General features: G+C 44.3%; 1 protein-coding gene across 1 annotated transcript in view; it reads right to left on the reverse strand.

Moving 5' to 3' along the window:
- Positions 1–4,182: 4,182 nt before the first annotated feature.
- The window catches only part of CHSY1 (chondroitin sulfate synthase 1), a 71,041-nt gene continuing 49,854 nt past the window's right edge, over positions 4,183–25,369 (reverse strand). Inside the window, exon 3 of the mRNA XM_047863774.1 lies at positions 4,183–7,215. Within this exon, the coding sequence (XP_047719730.1) occupies positions 5,623–7,215 (1,593 nt within the window). The 3' untranslated portion in view covers positions 4,183–5,622. The remainder of the gene's footprint in view (positions 7,216–25,369) is intronic.

Raw genomic sequence — 25,369 nt, forward strand, 5'->3', positions numbered from 1 at the left:
AGGGGTGCCTGAGTGGCTCAGTCGGTTGAGCGTCCAACTTCAGCTCAGGTCATGATCTCACAGTTCACGAGTTCGAGCACCACATCAGGCTCTGTGCTGACAGCTCAGAGCCTGGAGCCTGCTTCAGATTCTGTGTCCCTCTCTCTCTGCAAACCCCCCTCACTCGCGCTCTGTCTCTCTCCCAAAAATAAAACATTTTTTAAAAAGAAAAAAAGAAAAAGAAATCAGTCTGGCAGAGGCACCTGGGTGGCTCAGTCAGTTAGGTGACCGACGCTTGATTTCAGTTTAGGTCATGATTTCACATTTCATGAGATCCAGCTCCGAGTTGTGCTCTGTGCTGACAGTGCATACCCTGCTTGAGAGCCTCTCTCTGCTCCTCCCCTGCTCATGCTCTCTCTCAAAATAAATACATAAACTAAACAAACAGGAACAATTCGTGAGCCAGACAACTTGTTTTAAAGAAAATGCAGCTAGAATGTTTTCCAAAGGACAAAATTTTGTGGGTTTTCTTTTAAGTTTATTTACTTTGAGAGACACAGGAGAGAGCATAAGTGGGGGAGGGGCAGAGAGAATCCCAAGCAGGCTCCATACTGCCAGCACAGAGCCCAACATGGGGCTCAACCTCATGAAACCGTGAGATCATGACCTGAGCTGAAATCGAGTCAGATATTTAACCAACTGAGCCACTCCGGTGTCCCCAAAATTTTGTTTTTTATTGTTGTAGTAAGACATGAAAACCTTCAAAACTGGAATATAATTAATGGTAAATAAATGCATTAAAAAGTATCTGACAACAGGCATGTAAATGGTTTAACTCATTGGTGACAAGCTGGCCCTTAATCTGGTTTGCCGTACTGTTGAAGGTTTTTCTTTCTTCCCCCTTCTCCGATCCACCCCCTTCACATCTCTGCAAAAACAAAAACAAAACAAACAAAAAAACCCCCCAAAACGCTGAAGCATAGCAAAACTAACATGAGAAGTTTTTTTTTTCCCCCTACTGGAAGTCATACAAAATTAGTTGCTGTAATTTGATCCAAAGCATTGCAACATTTACACTTCAACTGCACTTGTAACAAGTTTGACGAAGCAGATTTGGTATGAGCAGCCTTTTCCTTCAAGTGGAACAGAAGCCCATCCTTTCAGGGCTTGAAGAGCACAGTGGGACCCATTGAGGTAGTGTGCAGGCCTGTGCAGCCACCATAGCAAACAGGTCCCCTCCCTGCTGGCCCCCAGTCACTGCGGCACATAAGCTCCTTTGCAGCACAGATTACAGCAATTTATATGCAGTAACACACCCTAATCCCCCAGGGCGGGTGCCAGTGCAGGTGCAGGAGGGCTGGCACTTGCTCCCCACCATGACAAGAAAGCACAAGGGGAGACCCTGAAGTCTGGGGCCAGGGCAGAGCCCCTCAGCGGCTGACAGAGTCCAGTGGGCAGGCAGCCCCGCAGGTGACAATTCACCTTCCTGGAGGATGGACTTTTTGTTGAAAGGCAAGAGACCTGGCATCAGAATGCCTCTGAAAACCTACCATTCCCCTTTACTGTCATCCTCCTCCACGTGACCCTTCAAGGGCATAGGATTGAGGCAAAATGTGACTGTCATTTTGCTCAATCGCACATGACAATGGTAAGCGTCTCTAGCCTGCTGGCAGTGAAGATGTGCGTTAGCCGCGTCCCTGCACCTGCTGTCTGAGCAGCAGAGGAAGCACACGCCCGCTGAGCTCACTGGGGGTGAGGCTGGGTGAGCTTTGTGAATGGGATGTGTCAAAAGGCTGGGCAGGAAGGGAGCACAGTCTTGGCCCACAGAGATCAAGAGCTTGATCCCGCTGGGTTATTGGGAGTTTGGGGAGACTAGGGAAAGGTCAGGGCTACTTCTGTGTCCCCCCAGCTGTGGGTGCACCAGCAGCACCTGCCCCTTCTCCCCTCAGCACCCTGTGAAAGGGAATGCATCCCCTTCACTCCCAGCTGTCACTCTGCAGCCAAGAGGGACGGACAGTCGTGTGACCTATAGTTTGTGACACGTGGCCCTGTCTCCAAACACCAAAGTCCTGGAATGCTATGGTCCACATGCATACTATGACCTCATGTTGGCCCAGAATAGCAGGACTGGGAAAGCAATCCCACCTTCCAGAGGTGAGGTGCCATGAGCGTCTCCCCCACAAGACTCTCCCACTCCCACTCTGGACAGGGCTCCCACACGTGTCCCCACAACGCCCAAAAGCCCACCGGTTCCGCCCTGCCCTCCAGAAATATGTCCACCAGTCATGAACGGTCCACCTCTGTCGTGTGGTAAGAAGAGGCTCACACAGGCCCACGTGCCCAAGCAAGCATGTGGTTGTCATTTGTGTAAATGAATTGTTTCAAATGCTACCAATCTAGTTCACACACGTTTCGCACCGCCCATTCCCCACCAGGACACACAAAGCCGGTGGTTCTTTGTGGGAGGGACCTCAGGGCTGGACAGTTAGAGGAGGAGGAAGGCTCCATTTCCCCCCTTTGTGCAGCATTGTGATCTCTTCCCCCTTCCAACCATCTCCACGTATTCTTCATTTCTAGATACTGTTAACAAGGGCTATCTGGTTTGTGGGGTTATGGGCCATTTCAATACTTCTCTATATTTAAAATAAAGCAATGCATACTAAGTATAAATAAAGTAACAATGAAACAAAGCGTATCTCAAGTAGAAGGCCTTCAGAGGTTTAAGGGAAGAAGCAATTACTTCCAGGTCATGGGTATGGATGGGCCACAAGGTCACAGCCAATGCAGTGACAGGTAGGCAGGTCAGCTGGACATTCCACTGGGAGGAACGCATACTGACGGGGCACCATGCACTAACAGCAAGGCTGGGGACAGCGTAGGACACAGACAAGAGGGCTCAACGTGCCAGGGTACCGCTGGGAAGAGATCCAGATGCACTCGAGGGGCTGGAGTGAGGGAGACATTATCACATGACCATGGAATGAAGTCCAGCTGGGTCACATCTATGCTGGAAGGGTCCAGGATGAACCCAGAGTGGTCAGGGCGAGAGTTTCAGTTGGCTCCTGGAGAATGAGTCTGGGTGGCCAGCGGAGTGGTGTGCAGAGAGAGCTCCAGACAGAGGCCAGAGCAGGAAAGAGACTGATGACCCCACAAACTTAGAGCCCAGTTTGGCTGGAGGCTCCTGAGGAGGGGGCTCACAGAGTCTTCTCCCAGGCAGGAAGACACTAAAGCTGCTGATTGAGAAGAGGGATCCTGGCGGGATACACGAGGAGAGGCCAGGAGGAGAGTGAACCAGGAGGCCAGTGAGCACAGAGTCTGGGCATGGCACCACCAAAGAGGGAACCAGAAGGAAAGGGTCCAGCAGCATTCCTAAAGACTGAATCTCGAGGAAGGGAGGGCAGCACCTCCATAAACATCCACACGACATCATCAGGAAGTGGAATAGACGAGCACGAGTGGGAGTAGGAAGGAAACGGTGAACTTGAACAAAGCATCACCAAGACACTGGATGGACATTCAAGCTTGAGAAGGAAACTGCTCATACCCCGTCCTAAATCCCTCTAGTTAGCTAGTATGATGGAGAACTTACTTTGTCATCAGGACGCATACTGTGCTCTTCCTTACTGAAGAATAAAAACATCTGTGCTTTTTTTCCAAAGGAAAACTAAACATCCCCACAAAGTAAATGACAATTAGGCTGAATGGCAGCAATCCCTCCCGAGAGCACAATGTTATTATACTGGGTCTTAACTGTCATTACACGGTAAGTACCTGTCCCAGACTGGAAGTGGCATCCACACAGCTTGCTCCCTTGGCATCAAAGATCTAAACTTTTTTTGATTCTTGGATTATAGAGCAACCATACACAATTTATCCTGTAGTTAGATCTAGCCTAAAACCCCGAGAACGTTCGTGCACACAGTAGCACGTGGGCACTGGTTAAAATGCAGATTCCAATGGGCGCAGTCAGTCCAATATGGGGCCCGGAAGGTGCATCCGTACCAGGAAGCCAGATGGGGCATGGAGTGGGTTTGAAGACCCTTGTTCTAGAGAACAGAGAATGGACAAGCTGAAGAGGAACAAAGGACAGATTCACTGGAGGGGGGTGGGGGGAGAGGAAGAGGCACTTGAAAGTTTCATTTCACTCCCAAACTGCATTCTACATAAATATTCCCCCTGAAATAACTTGAAAAACTTTATAAATCAGTGTTTCAGTTTTTTACTCTCCAAATGTTATACAATTCTTTAGCTAAAACAGGAGTAATGAGACAAAATGGTCCTGAAAAGTACAATAGAAAAATACTGTTGACTGGTTTATTTTCCCGAATGAGCAACAGACTATTTACAAATAAGCAGATCTCCAACAATGTGTATTAAAATGGCAAGTCTATTACTGTTTGAAATCTAAATGAAAAAGAAAATTTATTAAGGCACATTTGATCTGTGAGTTTTTAAAACAAACGAACTTTCTGGTGTAATGACAGATTTCACTTTTGTCCCCAAAACATGTGAGCACCAAAATTGTCAAAGAACACTTAATATTTAGTAAAACAGTAAGGAATGTAAAAATTGAGGAGGGAAAAGCATTTTCAAAAGGAAATCTTTGGAGATCAGTTTACTGCAAATAAAATAACACTAAACACACTCCTGATACACATAAATACTAATAGCTAAACAGGTACTTGAGAAATGGCCGAGCTCTAAACAATGGATATTAAATAAATTAAAGGTATTTCAGATACAAAGAATAAAACAAAACAGTAATTAAAGATTGAAACAGCCAACTCCACCAATGTAACACAGACAGGATGAACAAAACCAAAATACATTTTCCCCCAATGCTTTCATTAGGGTGGGTTTTTGTTTCTGTTTTAGCTTGTGTACATTAGATTTATTACAATAATTCTTCTTTGCCATTCCAAATATTAATAGTGTACCCTTTAAAGAGGAGACAAAACAAAAAACAAAAAACCAAATCCTTCTTGGAATTTAATGCCAGGTCCATTAAGCCACACAAATTACGACGACAGCCATTCATCTTACTGTGCCTTTCTCCCCTTGCTTTTAAAACAACTCCGTGACCACAATGAGCACAAGTTGGGGGAAAGAATCAACTTTGGAAAGCTCTCCCAACAATGATGATACAGCTTATTATCACATTTCCTTATTTTACAATTAGAACATGAAATGGCTTAAAAAAAAAAAAATCGCCATTGAAAAAAAAAAGACAAAAGGTCAAATCTGTGCAACATTACCAGTTACAACAAAACATGTACCAGAGTTACAGTGTTCTGTTACATTAATACTTTGCAGGAACGTTCATGTTTTCTACCATAGGACCACAGCAAAGGGGTCTGAAAAGAAACGCATAAAACACAACGAAACACGACAAGAAAGTTCTGTCCATCAGGTACATTTCAAGTCATTATCAAGCAGGCCTGCTACATGACGTTCAGCAAGAAAATGTGCTCAAAGGCAAACATGATCACATTTTTGTTCAAAAAGCTCAATCATCAAGGAGTCCTTTGTAAGAAAATCATGTGTAAAATATATCCTTGTATGGACTTCGAAAACGCATCATACAAAAAATTTTTGAAAAATAAATTAGATAATTAAAAACGTCTCTTCCAGCAAAGCTGGACCTTAGGCTGTCCTCACTGAGCCACTGTTATTGCTGTTTTTACTGTAACTTGGGTCGTTTTTTTCCAGCCACATTTCAGCCAGCTGCTGTGTGGACCCATATGTGGATGCTTTGGACCCCAAGCACATTTTGTACTGTTTGGGATCGAGATTGGGATCACAAAAGACAGGATGGTGGACATGGACTACTCCCACTTCTTGGCTCCTAAATGTCTTCAAACCTGCCTGGACAACCTTGTTGAAAAGGTCCACATCCTCGAGCCCCCAACCCTGGATGGAAACATCAAAGCCGCCTACTCGGACAAGATCTCCCTTGTAAATGCAAGTAATGCCAAACCCATAGTTTCTCCAGAAGCCAGTTTTCTGAGTGAAGGCAAAATGGTTATCACTGGGAACTTTCCCACTATAAACAATCTTTGGATCGTACTGGCTAAAGATGATTGGAAAATATATCTGTTGGCCCAGAACTGTGTTTGCTCGACATCGTTGAAGGAATTCTGTAGTAAACACGAGGTCAACGTCACAGAAAAAGAGCAGAGACTCGTTACTGAACTGGGAAGACCCTACTTCAAGGGCCAGAGCTCTTGAAAACTCTCCAGACACAGGCAAAATCTGCATGTCAGCTTTAGGGTACTTAATGCGATAATCTCTCATGAGTTCAACTTGTTTGGCCTTGTCAGGGTTCGAGTCAGAATTGAAAAGCAGAACCACGAGCTTGACGTTCTGATTGGGAATGAGACACGTCTTCTCGAAGTTTCCCATGAATCTCACGAACATGTCGAAACGCCCAGACAATGGAATCAATATATTTATCTTTTTCTCTTTGGGTTCTTTGTGCTCGTTCTTTGATCCAGGGAGCTGAAAGGGAACAAGTTTCTTCAGGGAATTTGAGAGAAAGGACAAGGATCCGGATTCCTGATTGATTTTGTTGGCCAATTCCTTTGCATCCAGTTCCTCATGCTCCACAAACTGGATCTTGCTGAAGGTCTGCTGTAAATATGCGTGTCGCCGGACGGGAACAGTCATTTTTTTCCCTTTGTGCTTTTTGTACAGAAGGAGCAGGTCCAGGATGTATTCGGCCCCATACATGGGGTTCACCCGGCGGTAGCCATACTGTATCTCCTTGAAGTCAATAATGCGTCCTCTGGTCTTGGCATTGGCATTGATCATCTCCATGACCTGCATGACAATGTCATCCAGGGCCTCCCTCTGAGCGGAGTCCATCCCTCTCCGAGGCGGCTGGCCCTCAGCCGCAGAATACAAGTATTTCCCAGTCAGAAACTCCCACTCCAGGATCTCCTCCCGCTGGCGGGGCTGAAACCTCATGAAGGAAGGTGGGATTCCCAGCTGGAGGTCTTCTTTGTGAATCTCCGTGTTGCTGTATCTGCCCATCAGGACGATCTCTCGGTGGAGCTGGATGGTGCGGTGGCGAAGCTCAGCTATCTTGCGGCTGAGCATGTAGCTGTGGAGCCGGTACTGGTAGGGTGGGTTTTTGTTGGGGTGCAGGGTGATGGCTCGGTGAATTTTACTATTATGGAGATCTCTAATGTACCCCTTTTTGTTCTGTTCGTAATTCTCATAAAAAAGCTGCTGCATCTGTTAAGGAAAAAAAAAAAAAGATGATGGCTAGGTTAGTATCACGTGACTCTGTCCCTCTAGTCTCGCATTTCCTTACACACCTGCAAAGTCTTCAAAAAAATCTAAATATTTGAAACCTTTCCAAATGAGCCACCACAGCATACCAGAAGCCTTAGGTAAAGCCCAATCTCCAGCAGTCCGATGGGATGAAATGAGTAAGAAATATGAACTGCATCAAGAAATAAGCCTTCATCAATAACCAGAGTTGGCCAATATAATTCTGAAGGCAAACCGAATTTTAAGAAAGTTTTCCTATAGAAAAGGTGTAATCTTCAGATCACAGTCAGCATACCTGGAAGAGAATGTCACCCTGGGTCCCCACCAAGCCCATGTAAGGGACCCAAGAGCCGAGGTCCCCCCTCCTGAAGACTGGCCCCCAGTGGGAGCTGCTGCCCAGCTGGAAGAGCAGACCCTACAGCTACCCAGACACAGGAAGTGCCCGCATCAATGGTGTAAAGAGAAAAACTCCAGGAGCAGGACCTGACACAGGACTAACACTGTTTCCAGGGAGCTGAAGACAAGGAAAGGGGAGGAGGCCTGCCGTCTGGAAGGGCATGCTGCAGGCGAAGCCAAGGTTCTGCAAGGTCACTGGAAGTGAGCACTTTGACTTGCTTGTTCCTAGTGTCAAGTGCACCTCCCCACGGCCTCTGTGCAGGCAGGAGAGGGTCTGCTGACTCAGCACAGGGGCTCCAGCACTGGCACAGGGCAGCCCACGGCGGGCTCAGAATGTCCAGCTAAAAGGCAGGCAACCCAAATGGGCCCATTATTCCACCAACTCGTCCCCTGTCCTGGGACACTGGCTTGGGGGGAGCAGGGGGGACAAAGGTTTGAGGTCCATCAGCCCAAATGCGGCATGTTCCTTAAGTCAGATAGAGAATATACTTAATTCCCCTGAACATCCGAGCGGTGAGATGATGAGTATCTACAAAGCCTTCTGGAACGAAGAATAAAAATCTGCAAAAACCATTCAATAATATTGAAGTTGGTATGTGATAAATTAGTCTTGTTTCATTTGTGGGTCATTTTGGGGTTTTGTTCATATTGCTAAATACTAACGCTTGATAGGGTGATATGTATGTGAACCAAGCAGTTTATGTGCCTTTGGAAAGTCTTTTTTCTTTTTTTTCTGAGACATGGCAATCAATGTAACAGTAAAATATGGGTTAGCATTTTTACATCCGGTTTTCTTCTTCGATATGATACTACAAACTACCAATAAATAAAGTCAATAAGAAAGAAAAAAAGGGGAAATACTTCCACAGAATGGTGACAGAGATAGAAACAGAGAGAGAAAGACAGAGAGGAAGAGGGGGCAAAGAATACAGGCCAGGTTCTGAGCAAGGCCTCCACCCACATTCACTCCCTCACTCAATTCTCAGGGAGCCACGAGTCTGGCAAATGCTGACCTTCTCAAACTCGGCCCTTTGCTCTCCTGGACGCCTGTGAGGTCCGTTCGCAGAGTAGGACTTAGCCTGGAATAAGACAACATCTCGGAAGTGCCCTGTTTCCAACTTTCTTCCCACAAGGTCTGTGATCAACATGTGACCTGGGTGCATGGGATCAGCCACTGAGGTAGTTCCCAAATTTTAAATTAATTAGAAAAAGCAGTCAGGTGTCAAAGAAGCTAGAAGGCAGGCAGAGTGTCCTGAACCCGGGAGAGCATCCCCGCTGTTGTGGTGTGCCAGGAGGCGCTGGGCGCACGCTGGATGCTCCCTGACCGGCCTGCAGGGCCCCTCGTAGTTTCTGCTCCCAGGGGATAGCATACAACACAGGCACTCACTGATGTGCGACTTTACACACATCTTCTGTCATTTACCAGGCAATGCGGGAGAGCAAAACTCTAATGCTGGACTCAAACGGCCAGAAGCAAGGCTGCAGTCCGGGATGTGCTTAGGGAAAGCAGGGCGTCTGGACTCCCCTTACCCCTGCGGGCCCCAACAGCAGCCCGGAGGCCCTTCCTCCAGTTATCTGAGTCCTGCCCCCCCCCCTCCCCTGAGGATGCCAGCTGGGTGCAGGGGAGCTCCGGAAAGGACACAGCGGTGCCCCCACCACCATGGCAAAGGAATCAGCAATGGCCCAGGGCTCCATGCCTGTGGACTAGTAAAACAACTATTGTACGAGAGACGGAAGGCTATGTAATAATTTATATGTATTTGTTATGATGACATAGTATTTTCATTTTGTCCATTTAAAATTTTTAACAGTGAGCATTAAGAACCATAGCTTGTTTTAAAGGTCTCTCCATTTGCAAGAATGTAAACACAATGAACCATACAAGCTGCTTTCCAAAATTAGGTCAGAAGAGCCTGAAGCCGGTGGTGCTCCTCGCCCCTCCGGCCCTTGCCCCCTGCAGACAGCTAGTGCTGCCCAGCCCACCTCTCCAGGGTCTCAGGCCTTCTCTTCTCTCTCCAGGCTGGGCTATGCCTCCTCAGGGCTTCCCAATGGGGCTCCCTGCAGAATTCTGTTCTCCTTCCCTCAGGGCCATTTTGACACAGTAGCAACAACGGTCTTAATATACAAATCAGAGGCTTATGGCTAAAAATGAAGTCCTAGAACCCATATGATTCTTCCCAAATTATCTCTTCAAAGAGAAGAAAGAAGTAAGAAAGGAATAAACCCACAAGGACCAAGAGAATGGGAGAGGAAACACAGTAGGTAAGAGATGCCCCCAAATGCTGAGGACATGAAAAGGGAGCCAAGGAAGATGGAAACTAACGGCCTGCTCTAAACGGTAAGCCAATGTGCCCTTCAGAACCCCAGGAAAGGTGCTGTGAAAGGCAGGGGTGAGGCCCAGTGCTGGACCCAGCAAAACCATAGGCACATGGAGGGAGGAGAGCGCTGACAGATGTCCAGCATCTTCAAAGACATGCTCCAAGTTACTCTGGCATTTAGATGATGGGGGTGTTGCCCAAATTCATGTAGGACTGCCCACCAACTGTAACAGAATCGGGATGCGCGAGGAGCAAGTATTGGAGGTTTCTTAACACGGTCATCATTTACAGTAGTTGTTCCAGAAGAGATCTGTCTACAGGCTCCTTCCCTCACTCCTCTAGGACTTAGTTCACTGAAGAGCTGGGCAGGGATGAAAGCAAGGCTGACAGCTGGAGGGAAATGAACGTCTAAAGAGCAGGGCTCCCAGCCCTTTCCTCAACTGGGTCTCAGAGCACTCACCCTCCACTCTCCATTCCCAGTAGGAGACTGGAAGAGTCTTTTCTGCATCAATTAAACATTCTCATAGATTATCTGGGGTCCTCCTGCAAAAGGGATCGCCCAAGGCCAGATCACTACAGCTATGACACTAGTTTAAGGAATCTTGCCTACAGGGCTTTCAGTTAGCGTCTTCAATGCCTGAGTCTTCCTTGATCATCAACAGCCAGGGACCATCAGGCAGCTGAAGGAGGGTTCCAACAGGAAAGATGGAGACAGAACACAGAAACAAAAGACTGCCGGAAAGAGAAACAACGCAGTGAACAGAAGAGAAACTCAACAACGGAAACAAAAAACAAACCTGTAGCACATTCACACAGAAGACAAGGCACTCGTGCAACAAAAACTGAATACTGTAAAAAAAAAAAAAAAAAAAATCAGAAAAACCAAAAAAGCTCTTGAAAATAAACATAAAATAGCCAAAGAAAAAAAGGAGAGTTTGAGGATAAAGCTGAAGGACATCCCAGAAAAGAGAGATGAAAACAAAACCAGGAAACAGAAAAGCATTCATTCCAAAAAGAGAAAAGCACATGAGGGAGAGAGTAACAATACAGAAAATGAGCTCAGAATTAAAGACACAGTTGCTGAATTAAACCCCAACTACCTAGTACTAAGAGTACAAACTCGGAACACCACAGATAAAGCAATCTGAAAAACTTCCAGAGGAGGAAAAGGGCCATGTATAAATTAACCAGAAACTAGAGTGCTCTGTCCTGACTGGAAGAGAAAGACCAATGCCTTGTTAAAAGCAGGGGGGGAGTGAAAGTAATTCTCAATGGAGAATTCTCTTCCCAACCAAACGACCCATCAAGTAGGAGGGTAGAAGAGAGATTTTCAGACATTCAAGGACGGTTTTACCTCATACTCATTCCATCCCAGCTATGAAAGGATGTGCCCTTCTAGAGTGAGGGAATACATCTAGAAAGATGATCACATAGGATCCTGGAAACAAAAGGTACAACAGAGAAGAAAGCAAAGAGAGTCCCAGAAAGACAGTGCAAGTAAGCCCCATAAGAAGAGTGCAATGGACTGGATGTCTGCGGACTCCCAATTCACCCCAACTGACACGCTGAAGCGCTCTCAATGTGATGTTATCTGGAGGTGGCGCCTCTGGAAGGTGACTGAGTTTAGATGAAGTCATGAGGATGAGGCCCCTGCGGTGGGATGGGGGCCTGTATAAGGGGGTGAAGGGACCAGAGCACTCAGTCCCCACCAAGACGGTACACAAGAAAGCAGGTCTGTAAACCAGGCAGACGGTCGTCACCAGAACCTGACCATGCAGATACCTTCATCTCAGACCTCCAGCCTCCAGAACTGTGAGAAATACATTTCTGCTGTTTAAACCTCCCAGTTGACAGTGTTTTTGCTCTGGCAGCCAGGACAGACTTGAGACAAAGAGTTCTAGAGCAGACTGGGGGAACTGGTATCCAGACATTCACTACATCTCCAGAGTCTGGCTCACACTGGACACAAGACGCTCAGCAGGTATTTGGTGAATTTATGATAAACAGGAAAGTCTTTACGCACAGCAGGTATCAAGATACTGTGGCATGATTTAATGCAGAAGAACACAGAAGCCGAGGGCTGACAGACATGAGATCCTCAGTAACTAACGATGAGGGATAAGCCTGAGGTCTCTCTGGCTAGAATATATTTTGGAATGTAAAAATCAGCAGTGTATCTTGAGGAAAAATAAGTACCCTTCCAGACAAAGGATGTAGTTGTTATTTGTCCTTTACTCCCTAGAAAACTGAGTCCATGACTACACATTTTATTCTTGGCTATCAAAACCCTATGCATGGAGAGTGATCTCCAAAGGGAGTCCTCTGTGCAGTGCATGGTCTGCTGCACATGACTGCTGCTTCTTACAGGCTCACCAGGACATCACATCCCCGAACACTTTCAGGACTACATTTCTCAATATCTTTTAGAGGCCGTCTGCGGCTATGACTTTCATAGTGTCGGACGTCTCGGCAAGCTTCACCCGAAACAGAGTATGTGTGCTAAAGGCATAAACACAAAGAAAATTCTTGACATTTGACTAACGGGCTTATGGAAGCCTTAAAATCCCCAGGAACGATTACAGACTGAGAATGCGAACTTAGAGGAAAGTTGTAGGTATCTTCTGACTAACCTCTAAAAATCTGAATGAAAGGAATGTTATGTTATATCCTTTATTCTTTTTTTTTTTTAATGAAATCTTTTACAAGACAGAGATCGCGTGAGCGTGTGTGTTCGGGGGAACAGCACTTATTTTGTTACAAATGAGGCCAAGTCTATGCCCAGACTAGCTCGTGCTCTCCCCTCCTGTATCACCCCCAAAGGATTTACTTAGCACACTAATATTACTACAAAATAAACATTTTAGACAAAGAAGCCACCCACCTGACAGACTGGATGGAAAAGACACCTGCTATGATCCTAAGAAAAATCTAAATAAATAGCTCCTTGTCTAAAAGAGCAAATGTGGACATAAGTACTTTACAGGTGAGCAGACAGAATGTCTACAGGTGAGGCCATGCACCTCCACAGAAGGGTACTGATGCTGATACTAAGACCCTGCCCAAATCGGCTTCTAGTGGCATCTTCTGTTCATTCAGCACATTTAACAAATGCCATCAACTTCTATACAAAGCCTTATTACAAAATGGCTTCGGAGGAAAGGTAAGGAAAAAGGTTGTGAGTGCGCAACACCACCCCCCTCCATCTATCCCCTTCCACTTTTACCCCGTCACCTTTTCCACCTGTTCACATCAAGTGATCTTAGTGCTTTTGGATCTCATGTCTGCCTTTGTAGTATTTTAGGCATTTGCTTTTGCTCTGGGGATCCCTTGCGAAGTTCTCCTCAAATTATCTTTGTTTTTATCTTCACTAGTTCCTAGTTTCGTGCTGTCATTTGGGTTTTGCCTTTAAAGATGCCTGGTGGCATTTAAGAATGCTGCAGGTGAGATGAAATCAAGCCATTTTGCTCTGGGGCACTTGAATGAGGAACAGTTGGATCATTAAGGTGAACATCTGTACCTTCTATTATGCATTGTCCCTCTTCTCCTCAAATTATGGCTAACGTGCTGTTCACTACAATGTTCCCCACTAAGCAGATAAGAGGCAGGTACCATTTAATTTCTGGACTCCAGGCAATTGCCTAGATTCAACAGGAATGAAGTCCTCTACCTTTAAGAGGTATAATTACGTGACTAAAGTAAGTGTTTAGCAATTTAGTGGTAATAGAAATAAACTACTATTTCTCTGTGAGAAAGTTCAGAATGTAACAATTTAAAATAAACATTCAGAAATAAGACTATATGGAGACATTTATCGCTTTTATGCTACTAGTGAGTTGTAAGACCTTGGAGGAGTCACTTGAATTTGTTGGGTCTCAAAGTTTTCTCGTTTATTGAATGTCTATATCGTACTAAAGGTTCCTTCAGTGTGAAGAATTCTAAGATGGGATCTACGTGCTAGTTTCATAACCAATCACATAGGATTCTAAAGTCATGCTGTGATGTTCTACCCATCCATCCTCATATGGTTGAAGATACAGCATTAGAAACGTTACAAGATTCTACCTTCACTGAGTCAAACTGTTTGGAGCATTAAAAGATACCACTACATCCCAGTTAACTGCTTCCATCTTATAAAAGCAAACCTCCAATTCTTTTTTTTTTTTTTTAACGGTTACTTACTTACTTACTTACTTATTTGGGGGGGGGGGAGTGCGAGGAAGGGGCAGAGTTAAAGAGACAGAGAATCTTAAGCAGTCTCCACGCTCAGCGCAAAGCCCAACATGGGACTCAGTCTTACAACCATGAGATCATGCCATGAGCCGAAATCAAGAGTCAGAGGCTTAACTGACTGAGCCATCCAGGGGCCCTGCAAACCTCCAATTCTGCTATAAAAATAGTTAAGGATAGGAGATTCATAACAGGTCATTGTAGTAATTCCATGCGGCAACAAATATGTAGTTTGTTTGTTACAAAGCATTCAAATTTAAATTTTAAGAAAACTTCATTATTATGTAGTATAGTTCAATAATCTGTCACTTGGCACATTCCTTCCAAGAATATTACATAATGGGAAGTTAAAAAGTACTGCAGGAGAAAACACAAATCTGGCATTCAGGTTTCTTTTATAATCACAAGGTCATTTCTTGCATAAAAAACAAGGAAGAAAGCCTTTTTAAAACACATACAGCACCACTGATGGTTTAATTTCCAGTGTCCATAATACAGCTCTTAAGCTTTGTTCTAAAAAGTGTCCCCATAACCTTGGACTCCGGAAAAGCCATCTCCTGTACTGTGAGATGTTTCAGAACTGTGACTCATTCTATGGTAAATCTGAGAGGGGCTAACAAATATCAAGGTCACGCTATTCCCAGGAACTTCTAGCCCAGCTGGGAACACCCATCAACTACCCACATCTAATCTTCAGTTAACAAATACCGACTGCTACAGTCTTCATTAGCAAATGTCCTTGGCATCCTCTGCAAGGAAGGCCAACATTCTCATTAAGTCACGGTTCTCCCCATTAACTGTTTACATTAGTGTCCATCATTAAATATGTATTTCAGCTGCATCAACAGACTATCACTGCTCCAGATCGATGGATATTTCTTCATTCTGATTTATGCAGCATTTCAATTCTTTGCAGAGAATTTTTCTCATCCTTTTCTGCTGAAAAACGTTTCAAAGAAAATATGGGTTGCCTAAATGTCAGGAGATCATAACTGGCAATAGTTTCAAAATCATCTCACTCACAGTTTTAAATATTTAAATTAGCATTCTCATATACCTATAGATAGGGTTTTTCCAGAGAATTTACTGGCTGAAGCAGGACCTTTAGAGATGAAAGAGAAAATCTGTTAATAAATTAGGCCAAGATCACTGGCGTAAACTGGCCTGTCCATGGCTCTCGGGACATATGGTCACTCCACATGCCCCTCTTAGGTCTCTCTCCTAATGCGTTTGTATAGGCTTTGCCAATTTGCATTCAATTAATAAGTTCAAGGATTAGGTGCTTTGTATTTTAAAGAGTTCATTTAAAAAAGCAAATTTTTTCATGGGAATTATGCTGGGCCTCTAGTGGTAAAAAAAAAAAAAAGAAAAGAAAAAAGAAAAATAGTAAGAGCTGTATGTTTGTGTCTTGATCCGTTAGTGCCAAAATCTGAAATCTAAATACCTTTTTGAGAAGTCTGACGCATTTCAAAAGACCTGAGAACTCAGCTTGGCAAACTATTATGAAAACTGTCCGTAGTAAGGTAATACTTCTACATAAAACAATAAGCAAAGTGATCAAACTGAAATCAATAGAGTGTGCGGGTGAACATTTCGTGGTTTGAATAGTCAACAGCGGCAGTGAAAAGAGAACGCCTTTATCTGCAGTCAGAAAACTATCTAAACTTCCATCTCTGCTCTTTACTAACGTTTGACCTGTGGGAGTCAATTAAGCTTTCCAGGCACTGCCTTTCCCCACCCCACCCCCACCCCCTACCATAGATAAAGAAGCAAATGTGGCAGCATTATGAAGAATGTATGCACAATTATCTTCAAAAGAACAAAGTCTTGCGCAAATGTGGCACCAAATACTTACTGAACACATTAAAGGCACCCTCCGAGGCAGGGAAAATCTAAAAGGTCAAGTACAAAGAAAAGATAAGCTTGCACACAAAGATAAAGCACACAGTGGGCAGCACTACCACCTGGGCCCTCAGCCTGCTCTTAAGGGAAGTGTATGAAGGGCTCTCCCTCTGTATAGGTGTTTCTCTAAAACCTGACTCACAGCAGGTGCCCGGGTCCAGTCACCGTTGGCCACCAGCTGGCCACCACATACGCGTCCCCTCACAGTGCTCCTTCCTAACGCTAGTCCCTTTGTGGCCACATATAGCTCTCACCCTGGAGCAAATAACCATAGGAAAAGCAACTTAAGCTATAGCCTAAGGGATCGCCAAAAAACAAACAAAAACAGAAATAAAACTAAAAACAATCTTACGGGGCAATATTGAGGAAGTGCACCAGGTTAGGGAAGTTGGAGGACAGGGACACATAGGAACACAGGCCCAGTGGGTTCAGATCTGATTTTTTTTACAGAAAAGGTAGAAATATGGCTATTTTTGTATAAGTTTCCTACTTTTTATTTTTTTGATGTTTGTTTATTTTTGAAAGAGAGAGAGAAAGAGTGTGAGTAGGGGAGAGGCAGAGAGAGAGAGACAGAATCCGAAGCAGGCTCCAGGCTCTGAGCTGTCAGCACAGAGCCTGACATGAGACTCAAGTCGGATGCTCAACCAACTGAGCCACCTAGGTGCCCATAAAGTTTCCTAATTTTTAAATGTTAGCCACCAATTCAAATTTTAGAATGAGACACAGAGAAATATGAGCCCAAATGAACCCATTTGTATGGGTTCATTGTATGAGCCCATTTGTATGGGTTCATTGTATGAGCCCATTTGTATCCCAAATGTGGCATACAAGTTCATTTCCTTCTAGGATTTTTTGAAGTCAAGATTCCTGATTTCTTGTGGAATCTCATTCTAAATAAAGACATTTTAAGCCATTTTAACTTGCCACATTTATCAAGTAATATCTTATACACACACACACACACACACACACACACACACACACACACCCCTAAAGATCCAAGCAGGCTTTGAATGATGAAGGTCCAGGAGCACCTGGGTGGCACAGCCGGTTAAGCATCTGACTTCGGCTCAGGTATGAACTCACACACTCTCTCTCTCTCTCAAAAATAAAGATTAAAACAAATTTTTTTTTTAATGATGAAAGTCTAATGAGTTAGGACAACCCAGTGGAGTTGCAGTCACAAGACGAGGCCACCAGAGGAGGGCAGCAAGGCCAGTGGAGGGGGAGCAAGAGCACAGCCCAATTCCTGTTCACTCCAGCCTTTTGAAAGTACAGCTTCTGCTTGAGAACCTGATGGTAGATATCATGGCTTTGTTTCACACATTCAAGTCAGTATTTCTGTCACACGGTGGTGAGGGAGTCTGCATGGGGACTCCCAGGCTTAATAATCCTGCAATTAACCCCATGTAAATCTGAGAAGGGGCTCTCACTCTGCAATTACAAAGGGTTGAGTTCCTACAGTTGTCTTTAAGAAATGGGGAAAGGGGAAGGAAAGGGAGTGTTTCCGGGGGAAGGGGGGAGCTCTTAAATTCTACAGTATCAGATTTCTAGAGAAGTGATACAAATAAACATTTTCTAAACATAGGCAACCAACAAAGGAGCAAAGGCAATATAAGCTGAAGCAAAGATAGTCTTTTCAGCAAATGTTGCCAGAGCAACTTAACACTCACAAGAAAAAACAAACAAACAAAAATCAATCTGGACATCGACTTTACACCCTTCACAGAAATTAACTCAAGACAGACCACAGACCTGAATGTAAAAACACAAAACTATAAAAGTCCTTGGAGATAACAGGAGGCAACATAGAGAACCCTGGGTATGGAGATGACGTTTTAATACAGCACCAAAGGTGATCCATGAGAGGAATAATTGAGGAGCCGGACTTCATCAAAATTAAAAAACCTCTCTGCAAAAGGCAATGTCAAAAGAATGAGAAGAAAATCAAGAGGCTGGGAGAAAATGTTTGCAAAAAACATATCTGATAAAGGACAAGTGTCCAAAATATACAAAGAACTTTCAAAACTCCCCAAAGAAGATATGCAGATGACCAATAAGCATGTGAAAAGGTGTTTAACATCGTATGACATTAGAGAAATGCAAAATAAAATGAGATACCACCACAGACCTATTAAAATGGACAAAATCCAAAATACTGGTAACATCAACTGCTGGCAAGCATATGGATCAATAGACCCTCTCATGGGGTGTCTCGGTGGCTCAGGTTTTGGCTCAGGTCATGATCTCATGGTTTTGTGAGTTTGAGCCCCACATTAGGCTCTGTGCTGACGATGCGGACCCTCTTAGAATTCTCTCTCTCCCTCACTCTCTACCCCCCTCCTCCGCTCATGCTGTCTTTGTCTCTCTCAAAATAAATAAATAAAACTTAAAAAAATAAAAAATAAAAAAATATAGGATCTCTCGTTCATGGATAGTGGGAACACAAAATGGCACAGCCTCTAAAGACATTTGGCAGTTTCTTACAAAATTAAACGTACCCTTAACTGTTAGATCTAGCAATTACATTCCTTGGTATTTAACCAACTGAATCGAAAACTTACGTCCACACAAAAAAAGCTGCACACAGGTGTAGCAGCTTTAGTCATAAATTCCCAAACCTGCAGTCAACCAGTGTGTCCTTCAAGCAGGTGAATGAATAAACTGTGGTACATCCAGGCAACGGAAAGTTATTCAGCAATAAAAAGAAATGAGCTATCAAGCCACGGAAAGACACAGAGGAAGCTCTAATGTGTATCATTAAGCGAAAGAAGCCAATCTGAAAAGGCCACTACATACTGTGCAATTCCAACTATGGGACATCCCGGAAAAGGCAAAACCATGGAGACAATAAAAGGATCAGTGGTTGCCAAGAGTTAGGGGAGAGGGGGTGCACAGAGGATTTTTAGGGAAGTGACACTACTCAGTATGATACTACAATGGTGAGAGAATGCACAACATCAAGAGGGAACTCTAAGGTAAACTAGGGACTGGGTGATTATGATGTGTCAGTGCAGGCCCACCGACTGTAACAAATGTATCATTCTGTGGGGGTGCTGATGACGTGATCGTGGGGTTGGGGGAGAGACGGGTATATGGGAACACTACAGTCTGCTCAACTTCCCTTTAAACCTCAACTGCTCTAAAAAATAGTGACTTAATTTTTTAAAAACTCACAGGCAACCTAGTAGGAAAAAAAATCCTCAAACTATGTTTTATGTTAATAAAAGTAGATTCCAGGGGAAGATAGTCAATCCTTTTTCTCTGACTTGTTATTTATAATCAATTCTTTTGTTCTTCCCTTCCACTCATTAGTCTATTCCCTGCTCTAAGCAAAACAAACCCTTTAGAGGAATATATAAAATACTGTAGGATTCAGATCCTTGTGGAAAGAGATATGTGGAAACAAAATCCAAGTGATTAACAATTCACAATGAGTTAAGATTTTTTGGTCTTTGAAGACAGCAAACTAGAAAGCCCTATACAAAAAGAAGAGTTTTTTTTTTTTTTTGAGTATTTGAACATCTCATTAGTGTACCTCCTGCCCTCCCTTCCTCCCCCCACACGCACACACTCATTTTAATCCTTACAATTTTAAACCCCTTAAGGGCAAAACCTACTTTTGCTCTAGGTGCCTAACACAAGCAGTTGCGCAATAAGCACTGGCTGAATAAATGAATGGGTGGATGTTATTTCTCCTACTTTACAAATGAGGACAAAAAAGACTAATCACTTAACACTGTAAGTGGCTCCAGGCGATATTTCAACATCGCAATGACAGAGAAGCACCTTACCCAACGGAAGAGGTGACACTTTAGGAAAGAGAAGCCACATCGTACCACATGTGCCAGGCAAAGCTACCCCTGTCCTCAAGCCAACCCTGCCCCTCACATTCCCAGGCAGACCGTCCAGGGCTCGGTGGGCAGACCAGTCAAAGGCGAGACACACACTCAGCCCACCCCTGCCCCCTCCCTGGCCCCCGCTTCCCCAACTCCCAACAGATACGGCAACAGGACCTCAGAAGACAGCCCCTGAACGTGTAGATTCTGTCCTCAGAGACATGAAAGAGGAAAAGCATCCTTGAGAGAGGATCTTCTAGGGGCACCTGGGGGCCTCAGTCAGTTAAGCGTCTGACTTTGGCTCAGGTCGTCATCTCACGGTTTGAGAGTTTGAGCCCCGCATCGGGGCTCAGCCTGCTATGGGTCCTCTGTTCCCTTGTCTCTCTCTGCCCCTCCCCTGCTCTCTCTCTCTCTCTCTCTCAAAAAAAAAAAAAAAAAAATCGATCTAGAATTTTCAAAAATCTCACTTAGGGCCCCCTAGCTGCTCCGCCAGACTGAAGTTCCTTGAAGGCAGACCTCGCCCACTATTTCTGCAGCTCCAGCACAGAGCAGAGCCCGGCATGGGACACAATCCCTTAATAAACACTGACCCAAAGGAGAAAGGGTAAACAGCGGAGAATTTTAGTGTACTGAGCACATAATCATCCTACACTTCTAAAATAACCTACCCGACTTCTAAAATAACCTACCCGACTTCCAAAACCATCAACAGAACCTTTCTGTTAGTTACATGTTAGGCAACACGTTTGAACTGAAAGCGTGTCCTTTGACCCTTCAGAGGTACTTGAGTTTTTTTTTTAATCCTTATAACCTAATGGAAGTTGAACAGTTTATGATTTTAGAACATGGATAAGCAACACCTCTCAGAAGCTCCACGGGCACTTCCCATGCACTCACTCGTTCAAGCCTATGAGGTGGTGCGATTATTATCCACATTTTCAAATCAGGAGATTCGAGCTGCCCAGTGCCCCACTGTCCCAGCTGCCCGGAGGGCTATTTCATGACAGCTCGGGGGCTCTCCTGCAGGCACTGCTCTGGGCACAGGGCACACACAATGGCCAGGCAGGTCCTGTCCTGCAGCTCACACTCCAGGGCTGGGGCAGGCAGGTAACTCAAGAGAGGAGACTGGAGCCCTGAGGAAATACAGAGGGTGGGGAGGCAGGGGACAGGGGAGTGGCGGGTAGGGGCAGGCCTCTGTGGCAGGGGGAAATCTGAGCAGTGACCTGACAGAAGCGAGGGGGAGGGAAGAGTTCCAAAAGCACCGTGGGTCAAAGACTAGACAATATGTGGTACTCCCTCTAGAACATTCATTTCTTCAGCAAGTATGACTGACATACTCTGTGCAAGGGCCACACTATGGGGCAAATAGCAGGAACCGTGGCCAGGACACCGGCCTGAAGGTCCACCCAGGAGCTCTCCAGACACAGTGCCAAGTCCCCTCCCAACCTGCCCGTCCCTCTGTGCCAGCCCTTCCATGCTCACAGCAAGGCTCGTGCATGTGTGCAGTGGGGCCAAGCAGAAGTCTGGGGTTTAGGTAACGGAGTGAGTGTCAGGGGGAGGTATCTTAATGGTATAATCAATAAGGAAGGCTTAAAAGCTACCCCAAACTTTCTGAACAAGTATGTAAACTCCATGGAACCAAATTTTGGCCAGATGAAGCATCAAAGCAAGCAAGAGTCAAAAAGTCTCCTATTTAATGTGCACACAACACAAACATTCCTGGGGCAAAGGAAGATCTGGTGAGGACAGTACCAATCTCCTACACCAAGATGACGGGGACCTTCACTTTCTAAGAAAACCCGCTCTCTAGGCAAAGGTAGGATCATTTTGACTCTGTGAGCAGACAGACTGAGTATCCACAATGGGGGTGTTGGGGTGGTGGGGGGGGGGCAGAGGAGGAGGAACCATTCAGCACGGATTCCCACACCTCTCTCTCTCCACCCACTTCCTCCCTCACTTATGGGCAGCCGCCCACTGCCCTGCCCTGGCCCAACACCAGAACAAAGTGGGCTCCCGATGCCAGCCCAGCTGTCTTTTAAAGTGGAAGTGACTCAAAAGGACTAAGCAGCTGCACCCGCCCCGTGCCCCATGGTAGTGTTCAGCAGTAAAGCCATTACTGGTAATGGTAGTGAAGTGATCTTTACCATAGAAAAAAAGAAAAGAAAGCCATTCCTAAAGATAAGAACGGGCAACTGGTTTTATTACTGACATTTATTTACACATGGGCCTCCAGCACTCTAGGCTGAAGGCAAACAGAATGAAAAAGTTCATTCAAGGTAACGCTATCTCAACTAATTCAGTGATTTACTCTCCTGCTTCTTCCTTGCCCTGTTCATGTGGACACATTTTACAGGGGCACCTCAGCAAGAAACAGTGGAGCAGGGTAACACTTTAAAGTACTCTATTTTGAAATGAAACATTTTCACCACAGCACTTTAGATGAGAATGTCTTAACTGTGCTTTGAAGTCTGTGGCCAATACAACTATCTAGCCATCATTCTTGCCCTTAGAGTGAGTCCTTGTTTCCTATCTAATATTCTGCACCATTAAATAACTAACAATCCGGTGCTAGGAAGAGAAGGGGAGATTTGATTCTACACGCCAAAGGCAGTGGTGTTTCGTCAGTCACACCCAGAACTTTCCACTCCTGCTGGAAACACTGCACACGCACCGTCTCCAAGTCCCTGCACACTCAGACTTTCAAATTTTGCCTCTATTTCTAAATCAAACAGCAACCTCTGACTCTGTGTGCACATGTGTTGGCTGGGGGAAAGGCGAGACCGTGAGAGCTGTGACAGGTAGGGGTGGAAGATAACCACTGGTTGCTCTGAAAAGTCAAAATTCTATTTTCTTAATTTTAATGTTTATTTATTTTTGAGAGAGAGAAAGAGTGTGAGAGGGCGAGGGGCTGAGACAGTGGGAGACACAGAATCCGAAGCAGGCTCCAGGCTCCGAGCTGTCAGCAGAGTCCGATGCGGGGCTCAAACCCACCATGAGATCTTGACCTGAGCCGAAGTAGGACATTTAACTGATGGAGGCACCAGGCACCCCTCAAATTTCTATTTTCAAAAGGACACTTCTGAAAAGGATGACAAAAAGATCTCATCTACTTCTTTGCTCAAAGTTTCGATCAGATTCTACAACATGTATGTTATAACAAAGATCAAGTACAATGAAATAAAGGGGGATTTCACAAATGAAGCGTAGTCTTACAAAGAGCATTTACTGTCTACACTGCAAGCCATGTGATTTTTATTTATTTTTTTTTTAATTTTTTTTAATGTTTATTTATTTTTGAGACAGAGACAGACAGAGCATGAATGGGGGAGGGGCAGAGAGAGAGGGAGACACAGGATCGGAAGCAGGCTCCAGGCTCTGGGCCATCAGCCCAGAGCCCGACGCGGGGCTCGAACTCACGAACCGTGAGATCGTGACCTGAGCCGAAGTCGGACGCTCAACTGACTGAGCCACCCAGCCACCCCGCCATGTGATTTTTAAAATGCCATCTTGTAGAAATACTCAAATCACATGATTACTATTTTTAAATCTTTTTTTATTGTTATGAAACAATATGCATTCATTATAAAATGCTGAAAAGAGGGAGAATCACAAACCTACTCTGGGGACATCTGACAAATATTCATTCTAATGTACATACTCACATATAAGGTAACAAAACCAAATACATTCTGCAAGCTATACAGTATGTATATACTTATAAGTACATTCTATTGGAGTAGTAATTCTACTTCTGAACATTTATTTTCCTGATATAGTTAACAACACTAACTCCTAACTAAAATCAAGCGATTCTTTTTTTTTTTTTTTCAACATTTATTTATTTTTGGGAGAGAGACAGAGCATGAACGGGGGAGGGGCAGAGAGAGAGGGAGACACAGAATCGGAAACAGGCTCCAGGCTCTGAGCCATCAGCCCAGAGCCTGACGCGGGGCTCGAACTCACAGACCGCGAGATCGTGACCTGGCTGAAGTCGGACGCCTAACCGACTGTGCCACCCAGGCGCCCCGTAAGCGATTCTGCTATTTGTCAAATCAGGACCTTTGAACCAAAGAAAAAGAAACACTAAAATTATAAGCCACAAGAAAAGCAAACATTTCATAGACGTGAGCAAACTTACAGGGTAACGTAAAGGAATAAATCATATGTCAAATGAAGGGGAGAAGTATAAATTTTTTTCACAAAAGCGGTAAGGGACAGTAACCAAAGAATTCCACATAGGTTCAAATTCAAGTTGCACATTATCTTTTTTTTTTTTTTTTTAAGTAGGCTCCAGGCCTAATGTGGAGCCCAATGAGGGGCCTGAACTCATGACCTTAAGATCAAGACCTGAGGTGAGATCAAGAGTCCAACACAACCATCTGAGCCACCCAGGCACCTCTAGTTGCACATTATCTTGACCCAAGTAAGTCAACATAAATCATCTATAAATATACAAAGTAGATGTGTCTGTGAAATAAGCATACTCTAAATAAACAATGTATCACTCATCAAACCCTGTAAGTATGAACTGCACTGGAAGAAATGAAAACCTCTTTCTTTATAAGCCTCCTGGTCAGGAATTTTCTGGTGTCCCATACTGATGTGAAGTCCGGGTGTCAGACATTACTGTGCCATTGCAAAGTGGGGAGAGGTTTAATATACAACCCCTGTTCACTGGTTGAAACCAGGAAAACTCAAGAGAGGTAAAATAAAACAAGAATTCTATTCTTACTACCCGGCCATAACCACTGTTACTATCTTAGGGTCCAATTGATGTCAAAATAAATTTAAATGTGAATGCCCTGGTTTCTTCAAATGCATTGGTCTAACATGCTAAAATGTTACACTGGGTGTATGAAAGCTTAGCAGTTCACAATGAACTACAGGCATACTCCTAGAATACAAAGGAGCAATTCATGTTTACGTTTAATTATTTTATTCTTTGTTTTACCTTAAAAGTATGTAACTAAGTAAATACTGAAGAACCATAAACTTTATTTTCTTCCTAAAGAAGGTAGTGTTAATCCAATTAGAGATTTTCCTTAAATTATTGACGAATTTGACTGCAAGCCCATTAATTACATTCCTTCTTTAAACATCAGGTTAAGCTTTGATAACTACCAGTAAGGCATTTCCACATTCCCCAGATGCAAATTTAATCACGAATGCATCCCCAGTCTCCATGTTATGGAAAGGATAAAGCTAAAAGCGACATAATATAAATTTAAAAGAAAACACCTTAAGGGAAACTTTCCCATTTGGACTGATTTGATGGTTTCATTCTATATTTTGAAAATATCCCCAGGTCTTTATACCCTTACTATTACAGCCAGAATGATTTTCTAGAAGAGAAAAATTTAGGCAAAGTATCTATGGACATCCCAAATGGTGGCATTTATACAAAGTTAAATTATAAGAGCGTCATATAAAACA

This window comes from Prionailurus viverrinus, chromosome B3, assembly GCF_022837055.1.
Source record: "Prionailurus viverrinus isolate Anna chromosome B3, UM_Priviv_1.0, whole genome shotgun sequence".
Lineage (NCBI taxonomy): Eukaryota > Metazoa > Chordata > Mammalia > Carnivora > Felidae > Prionailurus > Prionailurus viverrinus.